Genomic DNA, 24,306 nt, shown 5'->3' on the forward strand with positions numbered 1-24,306 from the left:
CCGGACCTCCTATTTGAAACGCGAAACCCCGTCATTTTGAAATCACAATTCTAACTCTAATATTCAGTTCCTATTAAATAATTGTGTTATGTTCGGCGCGGCCAATTTGTGAGAAGCATGTTGTCAATTAGCGAGAAGAGTCTGTGATGATCTCCCGCTGAGATGGTAGCGAAATTGGTCATTCATTCCCATGCGCGTGGCAATCGTCGCTAGCCTGATTTATCGCGTCTCCAAACAAGCCTGGTTCCGCTGGCTTGACTGAACAATCGCAACTGCAAGGCCCAGTTCACACCATGTCATCGCTTGCCTGCGCAATCGCATCTGCGTTGGCGGCTTCTGCCCGGTATGCACGGTATCATTGATGGCCTACACATTAGCTCAGCAATCGGCTTGGTGCGAAAGATATCCTTGCTGGCCTAACTAACGCGTCTCGGGCCTAGGATGCTTTGGCTCCTATCTCTCGCTGGTCTGGAGACAATGCGGTCGAGTTTACGCTGATTAGTGATTGTTTTATGTCATATTGATTAAAGAGCGACATCGCGAACCTGAATAACATCGAATCGCTGCAAACATACTTCAACGTGCGTAATTGATTCAAGCTAGTACTTCAACGTAACGATCAGAAGATGTGTATCTTGGCTTGAGTTCTAAGGTCTGAACCACATGAAATCGGTGCCATCAGGTTCGGACATTTTGATTTACGAAAACTGTCGCCGAGGCTGCGTAATACGTGTGCTTACAGTGCGTATTCAATTGTTCAACAGATATGAGGGACTCGCTAATTGACAGCACTTCAGTACTCTTTGGCAAGTTTATCATAAGCCTAAAATCGTCAACACGAAGAGATTATATGATCGTCATTTACACATGTACTTAACCGTTAACCCGAATGGAATTGATGCCATATTGGTAAAATTGAAAAATATCCTAACCCACTAATTTTTCGACTGGCTACGCGCCTAGCGTGTGATGAGAAGCACCATCCTAGATCTCTTCTCCCTACCAGGTGCCAAAATAGACGTTCAGCTTTCTAAAATCTAAATTATGTGTGCCCATATTCGTTTACAAAACCATTCTTGATCTAGCTAGCTTCTTAATAGTGTTGGTAATCGCAGCGCGAAATTGACACGTGTGTTGGTGTGTACCTGCGAATTGGAATTCATTTCTGCGCATATTCGTTTCTCTTTGCCAGTGACGTTAATCGGGAAATGCAGCAATACAGCGTAAACAACGATATATTGAGCAAATAATTGTCGCGACGAAAGCTACTCAATACGGTGTCAGACTGAAAACCCATTCGTGGCGATACTGATTAGAATACACGCTTTGCCGTTTGTCATCATCTATATTTCGCGTAGACTGCTTGATACATTCGTACTCAGAAATTGTCGCACAGTATCATTTTTCAGTGTCCCTTTCGTTATAACGTGGAGCAGGCCATGCCATGCCATTGTCAAATATTGATGCAACTCGAGATACTGGGTGGCACAAATTCTGAATTTATTCGATTCGTTTGAACCGGGAACCTTCCATATTCCGATAAACTTGATTGCTAGGCGTACTCGTATCGAGAACAACTATATCGGGCATTTGGTAGACAGTGGATATCTATTGATAAGATCGCGGCGTGCTCCCGGAAGTGGAATTAATTCAAGCTCAGGTTGGCCAACCTGCGGCCGTAGAAGGAAATTTTTGCGGCCGTCAACACCTAATTCAATTAGTATGTGTTGGCGGCCGTCGACATGCAAATCAAATTTACGAATTGACTCCCAAATTTTTGAGAGATTTTAATTAATATTTAAGTCTCTTCGCGCTGCGCGCAGTTTAACTATAGAAATTAAACATGGAACGGCAACGACCGATTTTGCAGCTTCGTTCCGCTTCGCCGGGGCTGGAGTGGAGAATTGTTTTGCGTAAGCGACTGTAGAATTTCTGGCAATCCAAAAGTTATCTTCCCGAGCGCAGAAATTATTGAATCTGGTCTTGATCGAAAGCTACTGTTGCACCGATTCCGAAAATATCAATTAAAATATTGGTCGGGCACTGATCCACCTAGAATCTGTCCTCCAAGTCTGAAATATCGGCATTGTTTAGAACAGTGGTTCTTAACCTTTTTTCCTCCAGCGCCCCCTTTCAAAAATTATCGTGCTCCAGCGCCCCCCCCCCAACTTCATAATGTAAGGAATGTAATAAAGACAATGAGTAAGAGGGAGGGCCGTAACAGCACTTCGTCTACCCCCTAAAAACGATTGCCTTGCGCACCCATAGCGTGATAAACCGAACTTCTGAGGGCTTCGCACCAACGAACCCCCTATCGTGATTTCGATGGTCAGCAAAGTTTGTGTGGCCTGGTCGCCTTAGGTACCAAAATTTTCTATAATGCGTGGATGAATAGGTGGTAATTACATATATAAGTCGCGATAAACTGAGTGAGCTGTTGTATAGGAAGATAAAGGGCACGTAATTAATAATTGAATATACTCGGGCGTGCCCGCAGGTACAATTATTCGTTACCAGGGCCGTAACAGCACTTCGTCAGCCCCCCCCCCAACAAAAAACGTTGGTCCTGGGCCCCCATCGGGGGATAAACCAAGCTTCCGGGGGACTTCACTCCCAGACCCCATTAGGCTGTCCTCTATTTGCTGAAAGCCTATTAGGTATCTACATTGGGTGTCCATTTACTGAGGCAGCTATTCTCGCCTAGTCGCGCGATGCGCGAAAAATTTCACTAATTAATGATTGAATTGGTCAAGATCATCGGGAATTGCATGTAAATTGAGATCAATTTTTATCCTCTCTCTGCTCACGTAAACACATTTACCGGTAGAGCTGAGTGAGGTGCAATGTTCCCTCTAAGCTGCGCACGTGCGCAGTGCTGACACGGTCTCTGCGCACAGAAAATCTACGTTGCGCACAACAAATCCGAAGTTATTACCTTTTTTTAGTCGATACGCACTGTTGTCCAGGGGTCAGCGCAGTGAGTTGTTGAGTGTGTGCAGACTCATCAAAACTTAAAGCGAACATTGTGAGGTTTCTTGGAAACTGCAGGGCCCGTTACTAATAATTAAACATATTCGGGCGGGCGATCCCGTTGGTATGACTTCATTGCATGATGTTATTTCGTGACCCCCTGTCTGCAATATCAAAAAATATAGAATCGCTCAACGGGGATATCGCCCAACAGGAATATCCCTGTCGCCCAATCGTACTAAACTAAAAGACGCACATGATTTCAGATTGGTATTTCTTCACTGACATACGTCTTCTGGGGTTCAGATTGCCAAGACAGGAACATTCGGTGTCAGTCATTTAGGCACCCGTGGACAATTAAACCTATATGTATTTTGAAGGCTATATGCAACGAAGTTTTCGGTGTTAGTTTGTTCTGAATACTCATCAAGGATATGTCCTATCACCACATCATCTACTGCGAAGCCATTTTTCTCCAGCGCCCCCCATACCGCCCCCCTGAGCTCAGCGCCCCCCATATCGCCCCCTGAGCGTTTCCGCCCCCCTTCAAAATCGCCAGCGCCCCCTGGGGGGCGCTGGGGGCAAGGTTAAGAACCACTGGTTTAGAACAATCGGGTAACCGCAACACAATGACCATAACAATGACCCGTTGCGACTCTCCGATTGTTCGAACAATGCCGATATTTCAGACTTGGAGGACGGATTCTAGGTGGATCACTGCCTGATAATTATTTTAATTTATGTTTTCGGAATCGGTGCAACAGTAGCTTTCGATCAAGACCAGATTCAATAATTTCTGCGCTCGGGAAGATAGCTTTTGGATTGCCAGAAATCCTACAGTCGCTTACGCAAAACTCCACTCCACTCCAGCCCCGGCGAAGCGGAACGAAGCTGCAAAATCGGTCGTTGCCGTTCCATGTTTAATTTCTATAGTTTAACGATACTTCGCCAACGTAAATCGGGAAATGCCGCCAAAACCGCTGATATAATCTGCAAACAATTGCCGCGATGCGAGCTACTCAACGCGAAGCCAGAAACCGCAAAGACAATTACTGATTGGTTGCGCGATTTCGCGTTTGTAATCACCATTATTGTCCGCTTGGAACCTCATATTCGAGAGTTGTCTTTAGCTACTTGCGAACTTGCCAGGCCAGTGCGTAATGTATTTCGTTGCTCACACGGCGAATTGCGCGTGAATAACATTGATGCTACTCCAAGTTCTCAGTGACGTAAATTCGGAATTTGTTCCATTGTTCGATGCATTCAGTCGGATGGACTGGTAGCGCAGCCACACTTTCGAATGATCGCACCGTTTTAAGATACCATTTAATAACTCGACTGCATGGTTTGATATTATTGAGTGCAGGGCAGGTTTTAAAACGTCACACGAATGGTTTAACGCTGCATGTACATTGTACGTACAGTCGTACACCAGCGGCATGTAGTAAAGTGCGTTTTAGTGCGACGATGGCGTCATCGATATGGAACAATTATGACGTCACAAGACCTCGCCACCTCGTAAAAAAAAAATAAGTCGGCGCCTATGCTTTGACGAACACTGCATTAGGGGTCTTCAAAAATGACTTTTTTTCTCAAATCGTAGGCTACTGGCTACTTGATAAAATTGTTCGGTTACCTAATTTAAGCCTACACACCGAATTTGGTTCAATTCCAACCAACAATTGCATGCTTGTTAACAAATAATTGCATATATTCCAAAATATGATCTCACTACATTATCTTGGCTTGTATGTAGAGATGTATAGCTTTTAGGATGCAATGCAGTTCTATGAAATCCGGATTAATAATTACGGATTCGATTAATTCCTTTTGCATTTATGCATTGACTTACCGGCCTTAGCAAATTTATCACGCAATCCCCGGCCCTACTATCGTGGTTACCATATACGACCGCCTTTTGGGAGGATTTGTCCTCCTTTTTTAATAAATCGCAAATCTTCTCTGAGAACGCACAAATGTCCTCGTTTTGTCAATTCGTCCTCCTTTGTAGCCTTGACAGCCAGGCGATTGTACAGTATGGTTGTTCAAAAAATACTTTTTTTCCAAATTTCACTCGCCTAATGACTAAATCGTCAGGTTGTCCAAGAAAACGATGCACACCAAATTTGACTCAATTCCAACCAGTAAAGGCCGTGCAATCTTGAATTGAAATTTTTAATTTATTAATAAAAATTTTAAAAAAATCTCAAATTTTTTCATCAACCCGATGATATTGTTGAACTGTCTTCAAAGACGATGCAAAACAAATTTGAGTCAATTCAGACTTGTAGAAACGGAGTTATTCGCGTTTTTCGTTGATAATTGTCGGATTATCCTTGATCCGGGGATTATCAACGAAAAACTCAAATAGTTCCGCTTCTACTAGTCGGAATTGACTCAAATTTGTTTTGCATCGTCTTTGAAGACAGCTCAACAATTTCATGGGGTTGACAGAAAAATTTGAGATTTTTTTTTTGTAGACAGTTCAACAATTTCATGGGATTGATGGAAAAATTTGAGACTTTTTTTTTAATTTTTATTAATAAATTAAAAATTTCAATTCAAGATTGCACGGCCTTTACTGGTTGGAATTGAGTCAAATTTGGTGTGCATCGTTTTCTTGGACAACCTGACGATTTAGTCATTAGGCGAGTGAGATTTGGTAAAAAAAGTTTTTTTTTAACAACCCTATTGTACAGGCAGAACTGAAAAACGCCATAAATAACGCGAAATCTCGATTTCGACGCCTATGGCGGTTATGATAACTAAAAAATATCCTTACCGCGGATTTGCCGGCGGGAGCCGATTAGCATTAGGAAAGATTACCATTTTTTATTCAACACAGCAGTATTTCGAGTCAAAACTTCCAATTTACCCGTTTTCTCATCCGATTATATAAGTTTTGCGATTTGTAAAAAGTGTCATCTTTTCGGGGTCTCAAGGTATGCTAACCCTATACCTATACGATGAGTATGCATCATGCAATAATCACTTTTATGATATTGAGGAAACCGCGACTCCAGGTCCTATCATCCATCTGAATCCTCTTTAGATTTATGTTAATTAGGTCATGTGCATTTCCTCTCATGTCTTCACAAAACCTAGCTTTCTATCACTCCGACCCGCGCTAACGCACATCATTCCCAACTCAGGAATCGAAAGATTTGTAGGCGCGATTGCAATCGCCGGTCTTATGAAACCCGCTGACGGCTCTGCAACAGGTAATTAAAGTTACCTTTGTGGCGACGTGTACGGTCAGATCGCGGTGTGCAGTACACTGTGCATTTTCAGGCGTCACATCAATAGAGCAATTCGATTTGGTTGCATTTATGGGTAACATCGCCGGTTACGCCATTCCCCTGGTCATCATCACTTACATCGCAATCCTTGCTAGCATGTTTGTCGTGCCACTGTCGCTGATTTGGTCAAGGTAAGCTGCTAAATGTCGGATCTAGCTTCATATTATTGTCGGCAATGCTGTTACTGCAATGTGTAAAACCACTTTTCCCTTCTGCGGAATGATGCAAGTGTACGGTGTAGCCTATCTCACAATCTTACAATGCCGCTAACTATTTTTCGTGTCTGATGATTAATTATTATGAGTTTGTGTGATCATCACGGTTGTTGTTTGTGGTATTTATGGTGTTTTTCGACTACAATGGTCATTTACACCAGGCCGATATTATTTATCATAATTCCGTATGTGCCGACTAATGCACGGCCCACTTTTTAAAGGTGTTTCGACTTCTATGTTGAATTGTTTATTGACAGTCGTTATCGGGCAGACGTATTGTCGAATCCTGTGTACTGAAAACGCACTACCACCTCAACGCAAGTTTGGTTTTTATTAAAGGGGCTCACTCACACTGCGGTCTAAATACGATGTGGTCTTAAATTAAGGTTGGCAATTTATAGGCCGCGATGAACACTTACATCTACATGCTGTAACTTAACCGCGGTGGTTCGTAAGATAACGCAGTTCCTTCAATAATATCGGCTGACACTATCAAAAATTTCTCAACTGTCTAGGTTGCGTCGAAAGATGCAGCCGTGAAGAAGAAATTTCACGAAGGGTTAAGAACGATTACGAGTGACCTCGATACCACATCGATGAATGCATTGGGTTATTGGATAATGCATTGCTTCGGTCCCTTTCGGGAAAATATTTTAGCTGCAGTTCGAATACGGCGGATTTCTTCTGAAGAAAATGGCTGTTGTTACAATGTTTTTCACGTCTTTACTTCAATTTGAGACCACATCATATTTAGGGCGAACTCTTTAACTTAACTAAACGACGACTCGAGCATATCAATCACATCCATCTATATATACTATGGGTTCTGTCTAAGTTTTTAGGCGCACTCTCTGTGCATTGAACATGAACATGCGTGACTGAGAACAACCTAAACCAGTGGTTCTTAACCTTTTTTCTTCCAGCGCCCCCTTTCAAAAATTATCGTGCTCCAGCGCCCCCCAACTTCATATTGTAAGGAATGTAATAAAGACAATGAGTAAGAGGGAGGGCCGTAATAGCACTTCGTCAACCCCTCTAAAAACGATTGCCTTGCGCACCCATAGCGTGATAAACTGATCCTCTGAGATCTTCGCCCCCACGAACCCCATATCGTGATTTTGATGGTCAGCAAAGTTTGTGTGGCCTGGTCGCCCTAGGTACCAAAATTTTCTATAATGCATGAATGGAAAGGTGGTAATTACATATATAACTCGCTATAAACTTTTTATCCTCTCAGCCCACGTAATCAGATTTACCAGTAGCACTGAGTGAGCTGTTGTATAGGAAAATAAAGGGCACGTAATTAATAATTAAACATATTCGGGCGTGCCCGCAGGTACAATTATTCGTTACCAGGGCCGCAACAGCACTTCGTCAGCCCCCCTCCAAACAAAAAACGTTGGTCCAGGGCCCCCATCGGGTGATAAACCAAACTTCCGGGGGACTTCACTCCCAGACCTCCATTAGGCTGTCCGCTATTGGCTGATAGCCTATTAGGTATCTACATTGGGTGTCCATTTACTGAGGCAGCTATGCTCGCCTAGTCGCACGAAGCGCGAAAAATCTCACTAATTATTGATTAAATTGGTCAATATCATTGGGAATTGCATGTAAATTGAGATCAATTTTTATCCTCTCTCTGCTCATGTAAACACATTTACCGGTAGAGCTGAGTGAGGTGCAATGTTCCCTCTGAGCTGCGCACGTGCGCAGTGCTGACGCGGTCTCTGCGCACAGGAAATCTACGTTGCGCACAACAAATCCGAAGTTATTGCCTCTTTTTAGTCGTTACGCACTGTTGTCCAAGGGTCAGCGCAGTGAGTTGTTGAGTGTGCGCAGACTCATCAAAACTTAAAGCGAACATTGTGAGGTTTCTTGAAAACTGTAGGGCCCGTTACTAATAATTAAACATATTCGGGCGGGCGAGCCCGTTGGTATGACTTCGTTGCATGATGTTATTTCGTGACCCCCTGTCTGCAATATCAAAAAATATAGAATCGCTCAATGGGGATATCGCCCAACAGGAATATCCCTGTCGTCCAATCGTACTAAACTAAAAGACGCACCAATTTCAGATTGGTATTTCCTCACTGACATATAATTTTTCCCTGTCAGATGGAATTCGTCTTCTGGGGTTCAGATTGCCAAGACAGGAACATTCGGTGTCAGTCATTTAGGCGCCCATGGACAATTAAACCTATATGTATTTTGAACGCTATATGTAACGAAGTTTTCGGTGTTAATTTGCCCTGAATATTCATTAAGGATAAGTCCTATCACCACATCATCTACTGCGAAGCCATTTTTCTCCAGCGCCCCCCATACCGCCCCCTGAGCCAAGCGCCCCCCATATCGCCCCCTGAGCGCTTCCGCCCCCCTTCAAAGTCGCCAGCGCCCCCTGGGGGGCGCTGTGGGCAAGGTTAAGAACCACTGACCTAAACAATAAGCATTGAGATAAAGGATGAGTTGAATTTGACTGTGGCAATTTGACTGTCGTAAGTGCCCGAAGGCAAATATCCCTAATTCAAAGTCATTTATGCTGGCGTACATTGAAAAGCTATGAAACCGACTTTTGATACCAGTTTATCGCGGCGCAGGTTATTTCAAATGGTCGGTGGCAAAGGTTACGAGGAAGCACTGGATTACGCCCAGCGAACTCCAGGGGACACCGGTCACAAATCCCACCGGGTCCCGAGACTTTCGGCGCGCCGCGATAGGCGTAGCGGCACCGTTCATGATGAAATCGCCGACGGATCTTCTCTCATACTGAGGACTTTGGAAGTGAAGAACACTTACACCGGTATGTCTGACTGAGAAGAGATATTGTTATCAGTGCATTGGCATGAGGCTCTTTCTTTCTGCCTGACGAACCAAATCCCAAAGGATGCGGCTGCCCATGCAATAATCGTAAACTTTCACATTTTCATTCGCCGAAGAGACACAAATAACACATTATACGATGTTCTTTTGAATTCTCTACATAGTTGCTGGCGATTACCCATGACGGGTGCCAGCCGAAAATATCGGGTTCATTTCAATATGAATATACTATACAAATGACACAATGTACCAGCGATATACAAGATTCAATGCGGTTCACAAGACACGATACGATTCACAAAACACAATGCGATGAAATGAACAGATAGGAGAATGTCGAAACGAACAAGTAATGTCTCTTAAGCAAGTATAGTATAGCAATCTAGCATCCGCCCTGGCTCTACTGCCCATTGTAACAGTGTTCGATCTTGATCTTTCGACTGTTATATTTATATTCTTGACGCTTTCCACTATTTCTATTCGCTTCTTCGTATACACGCCCTTCGCCGGGTCTTTCTCTGAGATTGCATGTAAAGCGTAGTAACGAGCGACACAGGGAGGATGAGCCCAGATAAACTCCCGACGCGACTATAGAGACGACGCTATATAATATTCACTGAATTAAAACGTCATTTGCCACAGATAAATATATTGCCTAAAGCAGCAGGTGGGCTTCTGCGTGTTTGAGGTTTTGTATCGATAAAATTCTCCTAGTGAAATAACAATATAAGTGACTATACGTCTCAGAATATCAAGATGCTAATTGGCGCGCATAAATTCACTCAGATATTGCTTACAACCAGCTACTTTCCGCTGTGATCGTCTCTTAAATACCGAACCGTGGTGACTTTCAGACGTTTGCCTGCATAGTACACACTGGCCAGTCCGCACTACGAAGGGCTCTATCTTCAGTAAAACATTATCCTATTTTAAGGCGCAAGTATATAAGAAATAGCCGTCTTATATTAAGCTCACTCGATACAGGTTAGAAATATAACCGATACGCGCGGTGATAGACTAACAACTGGCAATCGCGTATATAGAGATTGATTGCCGAGATAGAAATTGCATTGAGAAAGGCCACGTGCAGGCAGGCAAGAGAGCTTGTTTTACGGCTACATATGGCTCGTTGCGAGGCTAACTCTTTCGTTTTTCGTAGGAAGAGACGCCGTCTACTAAGCGATAGTGCAGTGACTGTGCGAGTGTGCGTGTGCATTATGCAATTTGCATTGTGTTCAATGAACCAAACAACTTTTTCTTGAGAGTATGAGGTGGTTAGATGGCGTTGCTATCTTTATTGCGGCCCAGGGGGGTGTTGTGTCAAAAAAGTATGGGGAACACTGCTTTACACCATCGTACAGTAATACTATGAAAGTTAATCATCGATGTATACATGTCTAAAAATGACCCGGCGGTTGGTAAACGTCTGCGTGAACGGTGAGGAACAGAGTGGAACCGAAACACTGCAAAACTACTGCATAAAAGAACTATCGCTTTCAGCATTTCCTCGCCCTTTCAAGCTTCGCAAGATTTCCTCGTCACTAACGACTTTAGAACTCGTTGGACAGCTCTCAAGAAGCTGACGCACTTGAAGTGTCTCGGAATATCAAAATTCTTGCCGTATTGCCTGAGATACCGTCGCTTGACCTTGGACTTGGAATATTGCCGGCGCAGAGTTTTCAACAACTTTCTTGCTCTCTTATCATGTTTCGTTGTTCCGAGACTTAGAAATTTCACGCCAACGTCGACTTCGGAACCTTTCGCGTCTTTGACTCTGAAGCATCTTTTGTACTTCTAAATAACGAATAGGATTATGTGTAAGCAGTCGAGATTAAAATCTTTGTTGTATGTAGCACCCAATCGTTGTAATCCCGGCTTTGGCCTATAGATATTCATGAGCAAAGCACAAAAACTTGAGTTGCGGACCGATGATCTCTGCAAAGACTACGCCCATCAAGATTGAAGTTCAGTGTTCTGTTCACCCACCACTGTGATACTATGCACATTGCACAGATCGTCTGTATGTATATCATGAGTCGGTGTATATGCCGCAGAAAAACATCAAGCACAAAAATATATTCCTCCTTTATGACCGGAGCCTAATGGGACACTACCTCAAAAACAAAGAGTTCACCTGGCGAGCTTTGGTGACGATCATTTTCAAATGAATGACGGTCAGCAACTGATGTTGCATTGGGTGTAGAACGAAGTTTCGGAGTTTCGCGCTCGGGTCAAGTCTTCTTTGGTACTTCCTTGTTAGAGTCCAATTTTCCTAAAACGAAAAGGCGGGACGAAACCTTCACGTTTCCAATGTATTCGACTGTCGTAACTTCAGCGACAGACCTTTCCGTTTTTCATTTCGAGCCAATCCACGACGTTATGTATTTGGGAACAAGTAATACCGTGGTTTTTCATTGTGAATTTTTTAGTTCGTCTCCTGTTTTTATTGCAAGCAACTGCCGTTATGAAACAAATTAAGAGGGCCCTTGCATAATACATTGTAACCGATATTACCGCTGTCCCGTCCTCTCCATCTCTAAGGTCAAGTTGAGTGACCAGGCTGGTTTTATATCGGCCATGCTTCGTGGTTAAATGTACGGGGTTTTTACCCTCCCTTATTTTTTTACCGCACCCGAGTGTCCGCGATTTTTGTTAGAGGTATTCTTGATTGGTGACGCGCGTAGATACTGTGTTCGGCGAACTGAGGATTGGTTGCTACCAAACGCCGGACATTGCGAGAAAGCAACGTGTATTCTCTTCTGCATCGCTGTGCTGTATGTTATTACAATTACTGTCTAATGTTTTGAACTCGGGTGACGGGATCAGTTCCCGGGAATTCCAGAAATCATACAGCGCCCCATCACTTATTTTGGTTTTAAAGCGCTTCACAATGTTGACTGATCGCTTTGAACACTCCCCGCGTTAGTGTGATAATATGGTAATGGCATAACAATGAACTATCACTACACAATCGCTTCAGTGTAAGCACCGTCTTGTTTGACGTCATCAATATCAAAAAAGATTCAAACTTTCTAACTGCCGCACAATTGACCCGACAGAAGGCATCACACTTCTCTCAGATCCCAGATCTCTCAATGGACAAATGAAACATTTGCGGCGAATAATGACCTAAATTTTCTGTTGATGCCTTGATGAGTTATCACGGGAATATTATGAAATTGACAGGATTGACATACCAATCGACACTAGCTGCAAGTTCTTTCTGCATGTGTCGACCGGGACTTACGATTACTTAGTAATCGTAGGCCCCGTGTCGATCCGTATTCGCTTCAAGTTTAGACGTTGCCAAGGCACGTTTTTAATGTGTTGGTTGCAATACATGAGAATTTTTGAATGTGCAAAGGCACTTCAAGATATTTCGCTGGATTTCGTAATCTTATTGTCGTGCATCCAGTTTCGAAGAAAAATGAACGTTCTCATCGAGTGATGTGACAGCGTTTCAAGATATTGAAAGTTATTTTGGAGCGATATAATTATTACGCTACAAACTTAGGAACGGTAATACGGCCATATTTAACACGAGGTTCGAAATCCAAAGCGCGTCCTTCTGAAATGACAAGTCAATATCCAATATTTATAGGTTCATTTGCAATTGAGCAATAGGTATATCACGCAGTTGCGTTTCAACCGAACAGCACGATGAGCCTTTCCAAGGTGAAGCCTCACATTTATGAACTGGTATTTTGTTATCATCCGATTAAATTATAAGTATACTGCGTGTTTCCACGAAAGGCTCCTATATGAAGTAAGCAAAAATGGCTTGAAACCCTAATCAACTTTTCGATCTTATTCATAACAATTCGAAAATATTCGACTGGTTAATTGGTGATGATCTAGAACAGGGGTGGGCCGCATGCGGCCGTTGAAGAAAATTTGTGCGGCCGTGACACGTAATTTAATTAGTATATGTTGGCGCCCGTCGACAACAGGCAAATTGAATTTTTAAATAATAGAATTTTAAATAATCTTGAAATTCACTTCGCGCCGCGCGCGATTCAATCCTCCACTTCATAGTAGAGCCCTTTGCAATCTGAGTCCCACAGTGCAGACTCGAACCGTAGATAAAAATGATGTGCCCCATATAGAAATACCGTTGGAATAGTTTGCTTCTCACGAAAGAAATTTGTTTCTGGTACGTCTAGGCCAGTGATTCCCAACCGTGGCTCTCAAAGCTACATGCGGCTCCAAGGTAGCATTCTTGCGGCTCTAATTGACCTCTAAGTATGCCACAAAATATAATAGACGACAGTTGTTGTTTGTTTGTTTCCACGAATAGCTATGGGCAATTTCTGTATATGAATGCTGAAATGAGGGATAGGCCTATTAGTTATGTCTAAAGCCGTCCAAGGCATGAGAGGACAGGTAGGCTACCTACCTTTGAATTTTCGTTATAAGTAGCCTATACTCGAGCGTTTTCATGCGGCTCCATTCGTACTCTAAATTTGGAAATCCGGCCCCGACAACCAAAAAGGTTGGGAACCACTGGTTCAGGCGATCCAATATATATCCGCTATAGGCTACCGACAATCCTTATGGGAGGTCAAGAAATAATAGCATGCAACAAAGTGACCAATAACAATCAGTTCACCCGAAGATACATCATCATGTTGTGCAACATGCCCTAAATATCCGAAGACGCTACCTCCATGAACTCCACCACTGAATCTGATCACATGGGGTGATAAAGGATAAATACTTGATTGCAATATGTGAATATACTAATAATAATGACGAAATTCATTTGTGAATCTGAATGAATTTTCGCGCTTCGCGCGACCATAACGTTTCCCAGTAGTTATCCGAAACATGTCAACTCGCGATTTCGGTGTGTATATAGTAAGCCGATATGAGTAAGTAGATTAGTCCGGAATTCAACGGAAATGGACAGTTTAACATGGGTATTTGACGCCCGATTAGTTGATTACGGCTTATGCACTGGAATGCGGCCGTAGGCTACATAAGTTATCGAAATGCGGCTGTGAATAGCAAAAAGGTTGCCTACCCCTGATCTAGAATTATAATAAATGGATTTGAATTCAACAATCGTTCCAAATAGCCATGTCCTCTGTCGCGCGAACTTCTTAAATCTTACCAACCAAGTTTGGTGATATTCCTTCATATAAATTGAGAGGGGAATTCGGAAACTATGCAGAAATGTAATCTGAGTCTTACGTGGTCGATAACGTAATGCTTCTCGCGCATTAAGAAAGCGCCACTCTATAAAAACAGTAATAATCATAACAACACTGCTTGACAAGTCTATTTGACCGGTTATTTTAATTTTCAATATACCAAATAACTGTAAACTGTAATCATAAGCCTTGGATCGAAATATTTATATCACTGTCTGTACTGGAGATTATAATGGCTCCCCTTTCAGGGACCTCGGACACAATACCATATTTAGTAATAATAGTATTACTATTACTCGCTGATGTAGTAATAAAACCCACTCAGAAAGTGATGCAAGTTGCCGATAATGTACTTTTAGCTAAGCCCCATAACCGTCAGATATTTCCGTTCACCCGTCTTTTACGCGGCGGAACACTTTCTCCGGCAATTGTCCTTATCAAACTGTATGAAATATCTCGAAGAAATGTAAATTGTCGAATCCCTCGTTGTATAAATGGCATTTGACACGATTGAAAATAGATTTCATTGGTCGACATCAGCAAAAACCAAAGATACCTCGGTCAAGCCTGCTATGCATTTTGAAGGAACTTATCTGATGTATGTTTATCATTTCAGATGTTTAGAAATTTGGATAATCTGAGGTATATGTTCCTCAGTTATGCCGCGGTACCAATCTATAGCTTCCATACCAGTCGTAACATTTGGATCAAATGCTGTTAGCATAGGCGTGAAACAAAAAAGAAGAAAAGTTTTGCTAACAAATTATATGTATATATCTACTCAGGTGCCAATGGTTGTTCCGTCCGGCCCCGTGCATAAATAGTGAATACTCCCGCATTTCATTGCACAATTCCACTTTTCTGCACTCTATACACGTCGCTAGAACCAAAATAGTTCTTTTTTTAATGTACACCGTCACACGAGCTAATTTCGATACGATAAGCGAAGCGGCTTTGTTCAAGGATATTTACATTCAATACATCGTACGGGAAAATTTCCCGAAGAAGTTGCGGAATTCACGTTTTAAAACAAAACTGTATTTGTATTAGATCCGTTCGACTGTTGCCATAATTACGAACCTTGAATTCATGTTTGTCTCTGTTTCTGGTTGATTTTAGTCACTAAATTGGACCCGCGTGTGTCGTGATTTCTTGTTTGATCAAGATGCATTTGCATTTTCGCAGGCCTGTACCTCCCTTGAGATATCAGTCTCGCCGATTTTACCGAAGTAAAAGTGGTACCATTACCTCTTACCAAATACTTTTTCAAGGTAAACCGAAAGCACTCGCAGTTTGTTCACTCCTTTGCAATTTCTTGCGACGCATCAGTGGCAACTGCAACGATTTTAAATATCACTCATCTCATCTAAGTATATTACAGAATGACCACTATTTCGTACGAATGCTCCAAAATCGTGGAACGTCGTGATAACGTTTCAAGTGATGAAACAGGGCTCTGTATAGTCCAACTATTTAGCCTAAAGATTAGTGATTACACGAACAGAACCTAATCTATTAATGCGTAGAAATATAAGGTTTGTTAAGTGAGAGGCGGGGAGTAAGGAAAGTATTTTACTATATGAATTACTGGAGGAAGTATCCTTACCTCGGACCAATTTCTCTATCGGCCATGATATACATGCATGTATAATATGTATTCATTTACCATTTTCAATTTGGTTCTCGAGAAAGTATATTTGCATTCCTATTATGAGTGGAATCGAAATTAAGATGCATACGAACTTCAAGGGGAGCTGCAGCAGGTTGTTTCAAAGACAGCTACGACTCCAATGTATTCACAAGATATACCTATACGATCCGTTGAGCGTTGAATAAATTCACATGATTTAAAAGCACAAAATTAAAAATTGTTGCTGACTTACCGACTTGCAAGGGATTTCAACAGCAGAGCGGTGACATCTCCATACTCACTGGCTCTTTTGATATTTTCACTCGGGTATTTAAATTAGTGATTATAATTTGTATATCCGAGGGTTCTGTCATTTCTATCCCCTCAAGACACACAATGTACGATGCGACGAGACGACCAAGTAAGGTTGCGGAGATGCAGCAGGAACGTTGTGTATTGACTCCTACTGTTCAGTTTACTTTATGCTAGTGGTTCCCAAACGTTTTAGGCTTGTGACTAGGGCTGGGCAAAAGAGAGTATTTGAGTGATTCGATTCCGAATTACATATTATGCTTCGAGTCGAGTACTCGAGTATCACTCAGTATGACGTCATAACGGAATGTAGTATATGTCCTAGTTGAAATATGTACCTGTTATGAATGACACCACAAAGAATATAATGCCTGTTATGCATCGCATTAAAGCTACTTTCGTGTATTTTGGACCATTACGATTTCATGGCACTTAGTGACAATGTTGTAGGATGATCATTGATCATGACTTCAGAAATATGTTATTTCCAGTAACGTTCGTAGATTTGTACTATGTTTCGTATGCTGCGATAGGCCAATCACGGTTTCAAGGCTCCCGCAGTAGAAAATGGTATCGAAATCACAATCCTCGTTGATAAATTAACTTGCAGTGGCGAGGAGCGTATAATTTCAGTACTCGAAAAAATCGTCTTTTACTACTCGACTCGAATCATTAAAATGATTGCCCGACTCGAATCATTAAAATTATTGCTCGATTCAGATTCGAGTTCTCAAATCATTGTGCCCACCAGCCATACTTGTGACACAATAGAAATATACAAACCAAAACGCGGCACACTTACAAGCAAGTTGCTGTTTGAACAAAATGTACGTAGTAATGCGATGGCCATGATCATTTATTTTATACGAACATATGTACGACTGTAACGAGGTTGCATTATTGACAAACATGTCGCATTTCGTCGCCAATTCCGAGCAGTCTCTCTCGTGCACAGCTTTTAATTGCGGTCAAAACAAAAATATGCTCTATTCACATAGTCGGGAAGATGCACCATGCACGTGACAGTAAAATTCTGATTGCTTTTGCACCCGGGGTAAAGGATTTGGAAGGAGACAGCCATATAGCTCATCCATATTTGTGGAAACAGCGTTTTGAAAGACGGGCGTTTCGTGAATCAATGAACTGTTCTTCCGTAGAATAATTGCTTGGTTTACTGCTTCGAAATGGACTCAACTACCCATCCAACGTTGTGAAAAACAAATCATGAGAAGTATAGCGGACTGCAAGTTGAAGTCCAGACAGCGTGCTCCCGTTTTGCGGGAGCAATATTCTGTTCATGAGTAGGGCTGGGCAAAATCGATTCTGAATCACGTAAAATGCTTCGAGTCGAGTAATCGAGTATCACTCATTATGACGTCATAGCAGAATATTATTTGTCAAAGTTCAAATATGTACCTCTTAACCGACCACAAAGAATATAATGCCTGTTGTCCATCATATTAAGGATACTTTGTTATTTTTTTCGACCAAACCGATTTCATTGCACTTGGTGACAATATTGTGGGGTGATCATGACTTCGGAAATGTGCTATTTCCAGTAACGTTCGTAGCTTTGTACTTCATGTTTCGTATGCTACGATACGGCCAATCAAGGTTCCAAGGCTTCAATAGTGAAATTAGCATAAATTCGTTGATCGTTGATAAACTCCTCGTTGATAAATCAACTTTCCGTGGTGAGGAGCGTATAATTTCAGTAGGCCTACTCGAAAAAATCGTCTTTTACTACTCGACTCGAATCATTAAAATTAATACTCGATTCAGATTCGAGTACTCGAATCATTGTGCCCAGCCCCATTCGTGAGTTGATTCCTTAGGAGCGAGAAAGAAAATAAAACGTTTTTCAGCACATTTCCCAATTATGCCGTGACAATCCCCAATTACATCGGCAATACCACGAATGGTTCCATTGTCATCGTCACAGCACGTCCTTATTCATCAGCTGTGAAGCTGTCGAATGTAAGCAAACAGTTCGAGCGCTTCAAGTCGAATATGCTAACATGCATGCGTATTTGCCTCATTTTTAAAAAGACATTTTCCAAAATTACAAAAAGATCAGCGGCACATCTGAGAATCTGTTTCGGTACACAGTTTGGGAATTACTGCTTTATACTGTACCTCGTGATTCGATTTTCTACACAGTGCTAATCCGAACTTCAGTATTTCGGATTGTATGTAAGTGCACTGAAATATTTTAATAGTACACAAATTATGAATAAAACTAGCAATATGTCGTTGTCAGATTTTCCGACAGTGTGGGTGGAAACCTAGCTTATATCCGTCAAATTGAAAACTAATGGAGACATTTTTCGGCCAAATTAGGATTTAAAATGTTTAATTTGAAACGTTACCTATTTAACGACATCATCCTAATATTTTCATTACTGTTCTCTTTTTACGTACTGAAGCCGGGCAGCGTTATTAATGAGCGAGGTAACGAGCTAAAAAAGCTAAAATTGCACTTTTGGGGATTTTCTGTAGGGTCACGCGCGTAATTCTTTCACCCTCGCAATTGCGGATCTTTAGTAAGGGAAAGTGTGCTAATATAGTCGATTTATTATTTTTAGAATCGGGAAGCTCGTAATAAATCAACTTTTGTGTACTCAGTCACTAAATATGATAATCTAATTCGTTCGTATAGTCTGATTTGTTTACTTCGATATTTAGTCAATATTTGATTTAGTTAAGACAACGAAAACCGATATACAAGGGGTAATTAGCGAAACCTGCTTTCTTGGGTGTGCGTGTGTTTGCTAAAAAATTTTAAGAAAATTTTGTATTGAACAAAATCGAACATATATGGAGATGTTACTATATCAACACAAGAATATCGAAACATTCAAATGGGACGCTATTTCTGTTCACTTTCTATCCTCTCCATTCGAGTATATAACGCACTGCCGTTGCATCCAATCACCATCACTTCATCTTTCCAACCCTCCGAGTACACCAACAATCGCAATTTTCCGACATTGCACGCAAAATGATTCAATTCGTACTGGCTTCGATCTTCATAAGCGGCGCGTTCGGTAGCCTCGTCGGCATAAGGCACGAGCCTTTGGAACTTCAGTGCTCGCATATCCGACAGTTAGCTGGTCAATTCGACGTGGGTGATCCTGATCATTTTATCACAAAGGTAACTCACTCTTCTAGACTTCAATATCGTATATTTTACCTACCATTCAATTACATGGAATAGACCAGTGGTTATCAAACTGGGGGGGGGGGGGAGCGTGAAGCTGCGGTAAACTGAAATATTTTTTCGCTCTCTGTGTATATAGTCCTAATTTCATATTTGAGAATTCTATTATCAACAGTCATAACCTTCCATGCCATGAAACTATCCGTTGGGATTGATATCATTCGAGATGCATTATGTGATATGACGATAAGGGGGGCGCGAAATTTTTCACTATCATAAAGGGGTCGTGTTTAAAAAAAGTTTGAGAACCACTGGAATAGGCTTAAATCAAATATCGATAACGGGTAGTCAATGAAATGCTATGCTCAAATTTTAGTTGGCAGCGATCAGCAACATCGACTATAAAAGGTTCTGGTATGTTGACCAAAAGCTGGCCTCAGTTCTTGGGATCACGTCCGAGGAAAAGAAACTGCTTGTTCTGCATAAAATGATCGAGTTCACGAAACAAATCAGCCAAAGGGTAAATTCGCTTTTTCCTTTGCTTGCGGGATATTTGGTTATCAATGTTACAATGTTACATATATAGTTCCATATTATGCACACACATAGTTGATATATCCGAGCTGCTAGCAGTATAATGTGCAACTCTACATATTTTACAGGCTGGCGTTTCTGCGTGTATGTTTGGGCGCGATGGTCAAAAAAATCTGATCGCAGTATTGAGCAGTCTGGTGTTTGTCCCCGAAGAGTATTCTGTTACCGTAAGTCAATGATTCTGTTAAAAATTTGTGTGGTGTTTGTAAATTTCGACGTTGATTTCTTTGCAGGAAATGCCCTTGAAGACACACGTGAATGTGTTACTACGCGCCAAAGCAAATAGCCTGAATGGCAGACACGCGAAAAAATTGGCAAGAAAACTGATAAGGTCATATCATGTCATCCAGACGCCCGCGTCGTTCAATTGTCTGGCGTATAGAATCCAAGCGAAGTACGTTCTGAAAAGGGACTTGTGTTGACAATATCTGTGATGCTGTGATACATTTATTTTCATTTATATTTATATATTTATATAGTCGCTTTCATAGAAAATCGATCATATTTTTTTTGGGAAACATCAAAATCATGTCTCTGCAATGTCTTCGCTCATTTATTTTGTATATGAATATATTTTCGATTGTTAATATATATGTATTTTCTATACTATTTATCTTCAACAATTCAATACGTTTGTCCCTATGTGCCAAGCATTCCATGCGTCTCAAAATATATTCAATTACACAGCTGATACGCAGTGGTTACTTTATTTAAGTTGTCGAGTCGTCAATGGCGCATATGCGCCAGGAATTTAATTTCTAAAATTCGTTCGGTGTTTCCACGACCCCTATACACAACGCATACAGCCTCCCTGCAGGAGTGCAGCGCCTGATATGAGCTCAGCGGCATAACCACAATGCCAGATAGCAAGTGCGCCTTGACTCCCGTCCTAGATGAGGACGTTGCTGTTCGTTACTGATTGCACCCGCGTGTATGGCAGGATAGCGTAGTTGTATGATCCACAGCTGCAACACCGATACGTGTTCGAGTCGTACCGAGGTAGACTCCACAATTCCTTCTCAAGTGTTGTAGTTCATCTTGGCACATTCTCGCCATAAGTGCATGACCCACTTCTATGCTTTTCAAAACGCCACGTACGCTACAAGTCGGCAGCAACGGAATCATATTAAAGAACACGGTCCTGGCGTAAACGACCATCGTAGTCCAAAAACACCACGGATACCACAAATTACAACAACACCGCCGCGTGTCTTTGATGTCATGCCATTGATCAACTTTTACTCCCAAATGCCTGGCATGTTATGTGAGAACCGCGGTTGCTTTTATTGAGCATTTCCGACTGAATTTTCGCTGTTCAGCGTCATCCAGCAGCACAACACGACATCTGACTATGGAGCCGTTGATTTCAAACTGCCCGCCGGACAACATCACCGCTCGCTCGATTGCTTACATTCGAACTAAAATGTCAAGACTGCGGGATGAATGTAGGACAAAATCAATTTCAATATCTTACACACGTGCCACGCGAACTGTATCTTGTAGCTATCCCAAGCGGACAAACCGGACTGAAAAAACGAGAGGTGCTTCACGAGTCGCACACTCAATCTACGGATGCGCCTGTCGTTCCTCCGCCATCTTCCGCTCCGGACGGAACCGGAGAGGTGTTCCGGGTTTCAAGGTTTTGTGAAAGGCTTGTGCAACAGGTAGTGGAATAAGAGAATATAAAAAACGAAATCATGATGCTATCTTCAATCGCACAGCATACAAATAGACGATTATATTTATTGCGTCATCTTATTCTTTCATCCTCAGGGGGCGCGAAAGATTCACGACAACTCCGTAATAGCGGAGTGCTTTGAAATCGCGCCGGAGGGTCGTGCCCCCAGTTCCAGCCGTCATTCGTCGCTGTTTGCTAATAATAAAGACCAAGTCGGTGACAAATGCTGCTCGCAGAGATGCTGTGAACACAAAACGATGGCCCAGGAAAGTATGTGAAATTTGCGGTTTGATGCCGCTGCTATGTGTTTATCGCACTGTTCCTATTACCCACTACCCATCACTGGACCGAACGCATTAACTTGTCTTAAAGGGGCACTGCACTCTAAAAATGATGTGGTCTCAAATTGAAGGGCAAAACGAACAAAAAATTGGCCGCAGCCAATGTTCCCTCTAATTTTTGACGAGTCTGCGCACACTCACCAACTCACTGCGCAGACACTTGGACAACTGTGCGTACCGACTAAAAAATAGGTCATCACTTCGGATTGTTTGTGCGCTATTAGATTTTTTGCGCGGAGAGACCGTATCAGCACTGCGCATTTGCGCACGTGCGCAGCTTAGAGGGAACATTGGGCCCGCAGCCGTTTTCTTCAGAACGCCACCGTAATGGAGCTGCAATTTATTGAAATTTCGACAGCAACTTCATGCTCCAGCATTCAGGCTGAGATCGAACTTTATATTTTGTCAGCCGATGCTATGAAGGAAATATGTCATACACGCCAAGGTGTTTTGGATACCGCGTTCTACGGAAGATGTTCAGTCAAGAAATTTATGTCAAAATCGGGCGTAGTGTATTCTATTTCTGTCGTGTACGACATATTTCATCCATAACATCTGCTGACAACCATATAAAGTTCGATCTCTGCGTGACTGCTGGAACGTGAAGTCGCCGTGGAAATTTCAGTAAATTGCAGCTCCATTACGGTGGCGTTCTGAAGAAAACGGCTGCGGCCAAAAATCTTTTTCGTTTCGCCCTTCAATTTGAGAGCATATCATTTTGGAGTGCAGTGCCCCTTCAATGTTGAATATCGCTTTAATCTATGGTCCTGGCTGCTGATATGGGCTCATTAGTAATTCATTGTTAACCTGTTTTAAAATGCTTCAAAACGCAAAATATGATATCATTCTTCCTCGAAAAACGCTAAATCGCGCAACGGAGCTAATAAAGACGTTGTATACGTTGGATTGCGCAATATCAGAATTGTCACATATGTCAGTTTGGAAGTTGCTTTGAAATTGTTCAAAATATGAAATGATTATTTTTAGGCCGAAAAACGCCAACTAAAGTAATGCAAGCATTGTATACACAAACCCTTTGAAGTTATATTGCGTTCGGAATTTTTATTCTTGCCTATCGAGAAGTTGTTTAAAGCTGGGATTTTGGTTCGAAAAGTATATGCCCCAAGTTATATCATCGTCACTTCAAATATGTATAATGCTTCTATGCCGGATCTTAATGCCTCGGACGATTCTATGGCATACGTAATGCTCTATTGTTATTTAATGCGTAGGCATATCAGACGTTACTTTCTTCACCGAAGAGGACGCATTGAGCTTGCAAGAGATGGTGGAGCATATGCCTCTCGGAAATAACGCGTCAGTTGCTAATATGGCGCCGAAGAGACCGCCGCCAGGAAAAGTAATTATCGTGCCGAACCTTGCCTGAGTCAATGCCAATTGCTTACTGCGTTTACCGCATCGCCTCGGCGAGTACAGGTTTCACAGGAAGAAATACCAGAATGGCACATCCCACAACCGTCCGGCAATCAAGCCACCGAACGCTTGAAAAAGACGTTTAAAAGCTCTCTTTCGTCTCCGAGGCCAGTCGCCGCAAAATGCGAGCTGATCGCAAAAGTCAAGTCACGCGGAGGAGTTAAAGTTCTTCCCGACTGCGCGCAGAATGAACCGACTGAGAGTAATGAAATAGTTGATTTGGGGCATTTTAGGCGTATCAAAGGGGATAAATATTTGGGAGATGAAAAGAAAATTCTAGCAATGGCGTGATGTCACGTATCTATAGTGACGTACAGAACACATATGATGTTATTGTCTTAAATTTCAAGGTTATGTGCGGTATTCCTGACTGTTGTTTCTCAAGTACAAATGTAACTCTACTATATACTAGTATTATGCACTGCCAACAAAAATTATGTATTTCGATGATTTTCATCGTAGCGTGGGGTGCAAAGTGCGAATCAGGTTCTGGTACGAAATTTTGCTTTCAGACCCATTCCAATGGGTGAAAATGAGACGTCTCCAACTATTACGAGGATATATCCCAGGGGTTGACTGCGTTCTGTTTTAGTGCAATACCAACACAAGAAAGCGCAAAAAGGTGGATTTCACCCACTGGGATTGGCGTGGAAGAATAAATTTTGTACGAGTAAGGGCCGATTGGTTCATTAGCACCTTA

At 42.1% G+C, this 24,306-nt stretch overlaps 3 protein-coding genes across 5 annotated transcripts in view; all 3 read left to right on the forward strand.

Moving 5' to 3' along the window:
• LOC145455084 (alpha/beta hydrolase domain-containing protein 17B-like) overlaps window positions 1–24,306 on the forward strand; it is a 152,545-nt gene that overhangs the window by 106,952 nt on the left and 21,287 nt on the right. The window lies entirely within an intron of this gene.
• Window positions 1–24,306, forward strand: part of LOC145455078 (uncharacterized) — a 28,078-nt gene that overhangs the window by 2,257 nt on the left and 1,515 nt on the right. Inside the window, exons 7-15 of one of the 2 annotated variants that reach the window (XM_080333026.1) lie at window positions 6,123–6,191; window positions 6,262–6,400; window positions 9,082–9,284; window positions 21,473–21,598; window positions 21,657–21,817; window positions 21,927–22,101; window positions 23,405–23,532; window positions 23,610–23,808; window positions 24,199–24,276. In XM_080333026.1, the coding sequence (XP_080189152.1) occupies window positions 6,123–6,191; window positions 6,262–6,400; window positions 9,082–9,284; window positions 21,473–21,598; window positions 21,657–21,817; window positions 21,927–22,101; window positions 23,405–23,532; window positions 23,610–23,808; window positions 24,199–24,276 (1,278 nt within the window). The remainder of the gene's footprint in view (window positions 1–6,122; window positions 6,192–6,261; window positions 6,401–9,081; window positions 9,285–21,472; window positions 21,599–21,656; window positions 21,818–21,926; window positions 22,102–23,404; window positions 23,533–23,609; window positions 23,809–24,198; window positions 24,277–24,306) is intronic. The other variant, XM_080333027.1, reaches the window with a different exon arrangement.
• On the forward strand, window positions 17,724–21,453 carry LOC145455091 (uncharacterized). The gene is made up of 3 exons (XM_080333040.1): window positions 17,724–20,079; window positions 20,222–20,320; window positions 20,387–21,453. Exons 1-3 carry the CDS (start codon window positions 20,047–20,049, stop codon window positions 20,573–20,575), a joined length of 321 nt encoding a protein of 106 aa, XP_080189166.1. The 5' UTR covers window positions 17,724–20,046; the 3' UTR covers window positions 20,576–21,453.

The sequence above is a fragment of the Botryllus schlosseri genome, chromosome 14 (genome assembly GCF_051294905.1).
Source record: "Botryllus schlosseri isolate E-star chromosome 14, Bs_hap1, whole genome shotgun sequence".
Lineage (NCBI taxonomy): Eukaryota > Metazoa > Chordata > Ascidiacea > Stolidobranchia > Styelidae > Botryllus > Botryllus schlosseri.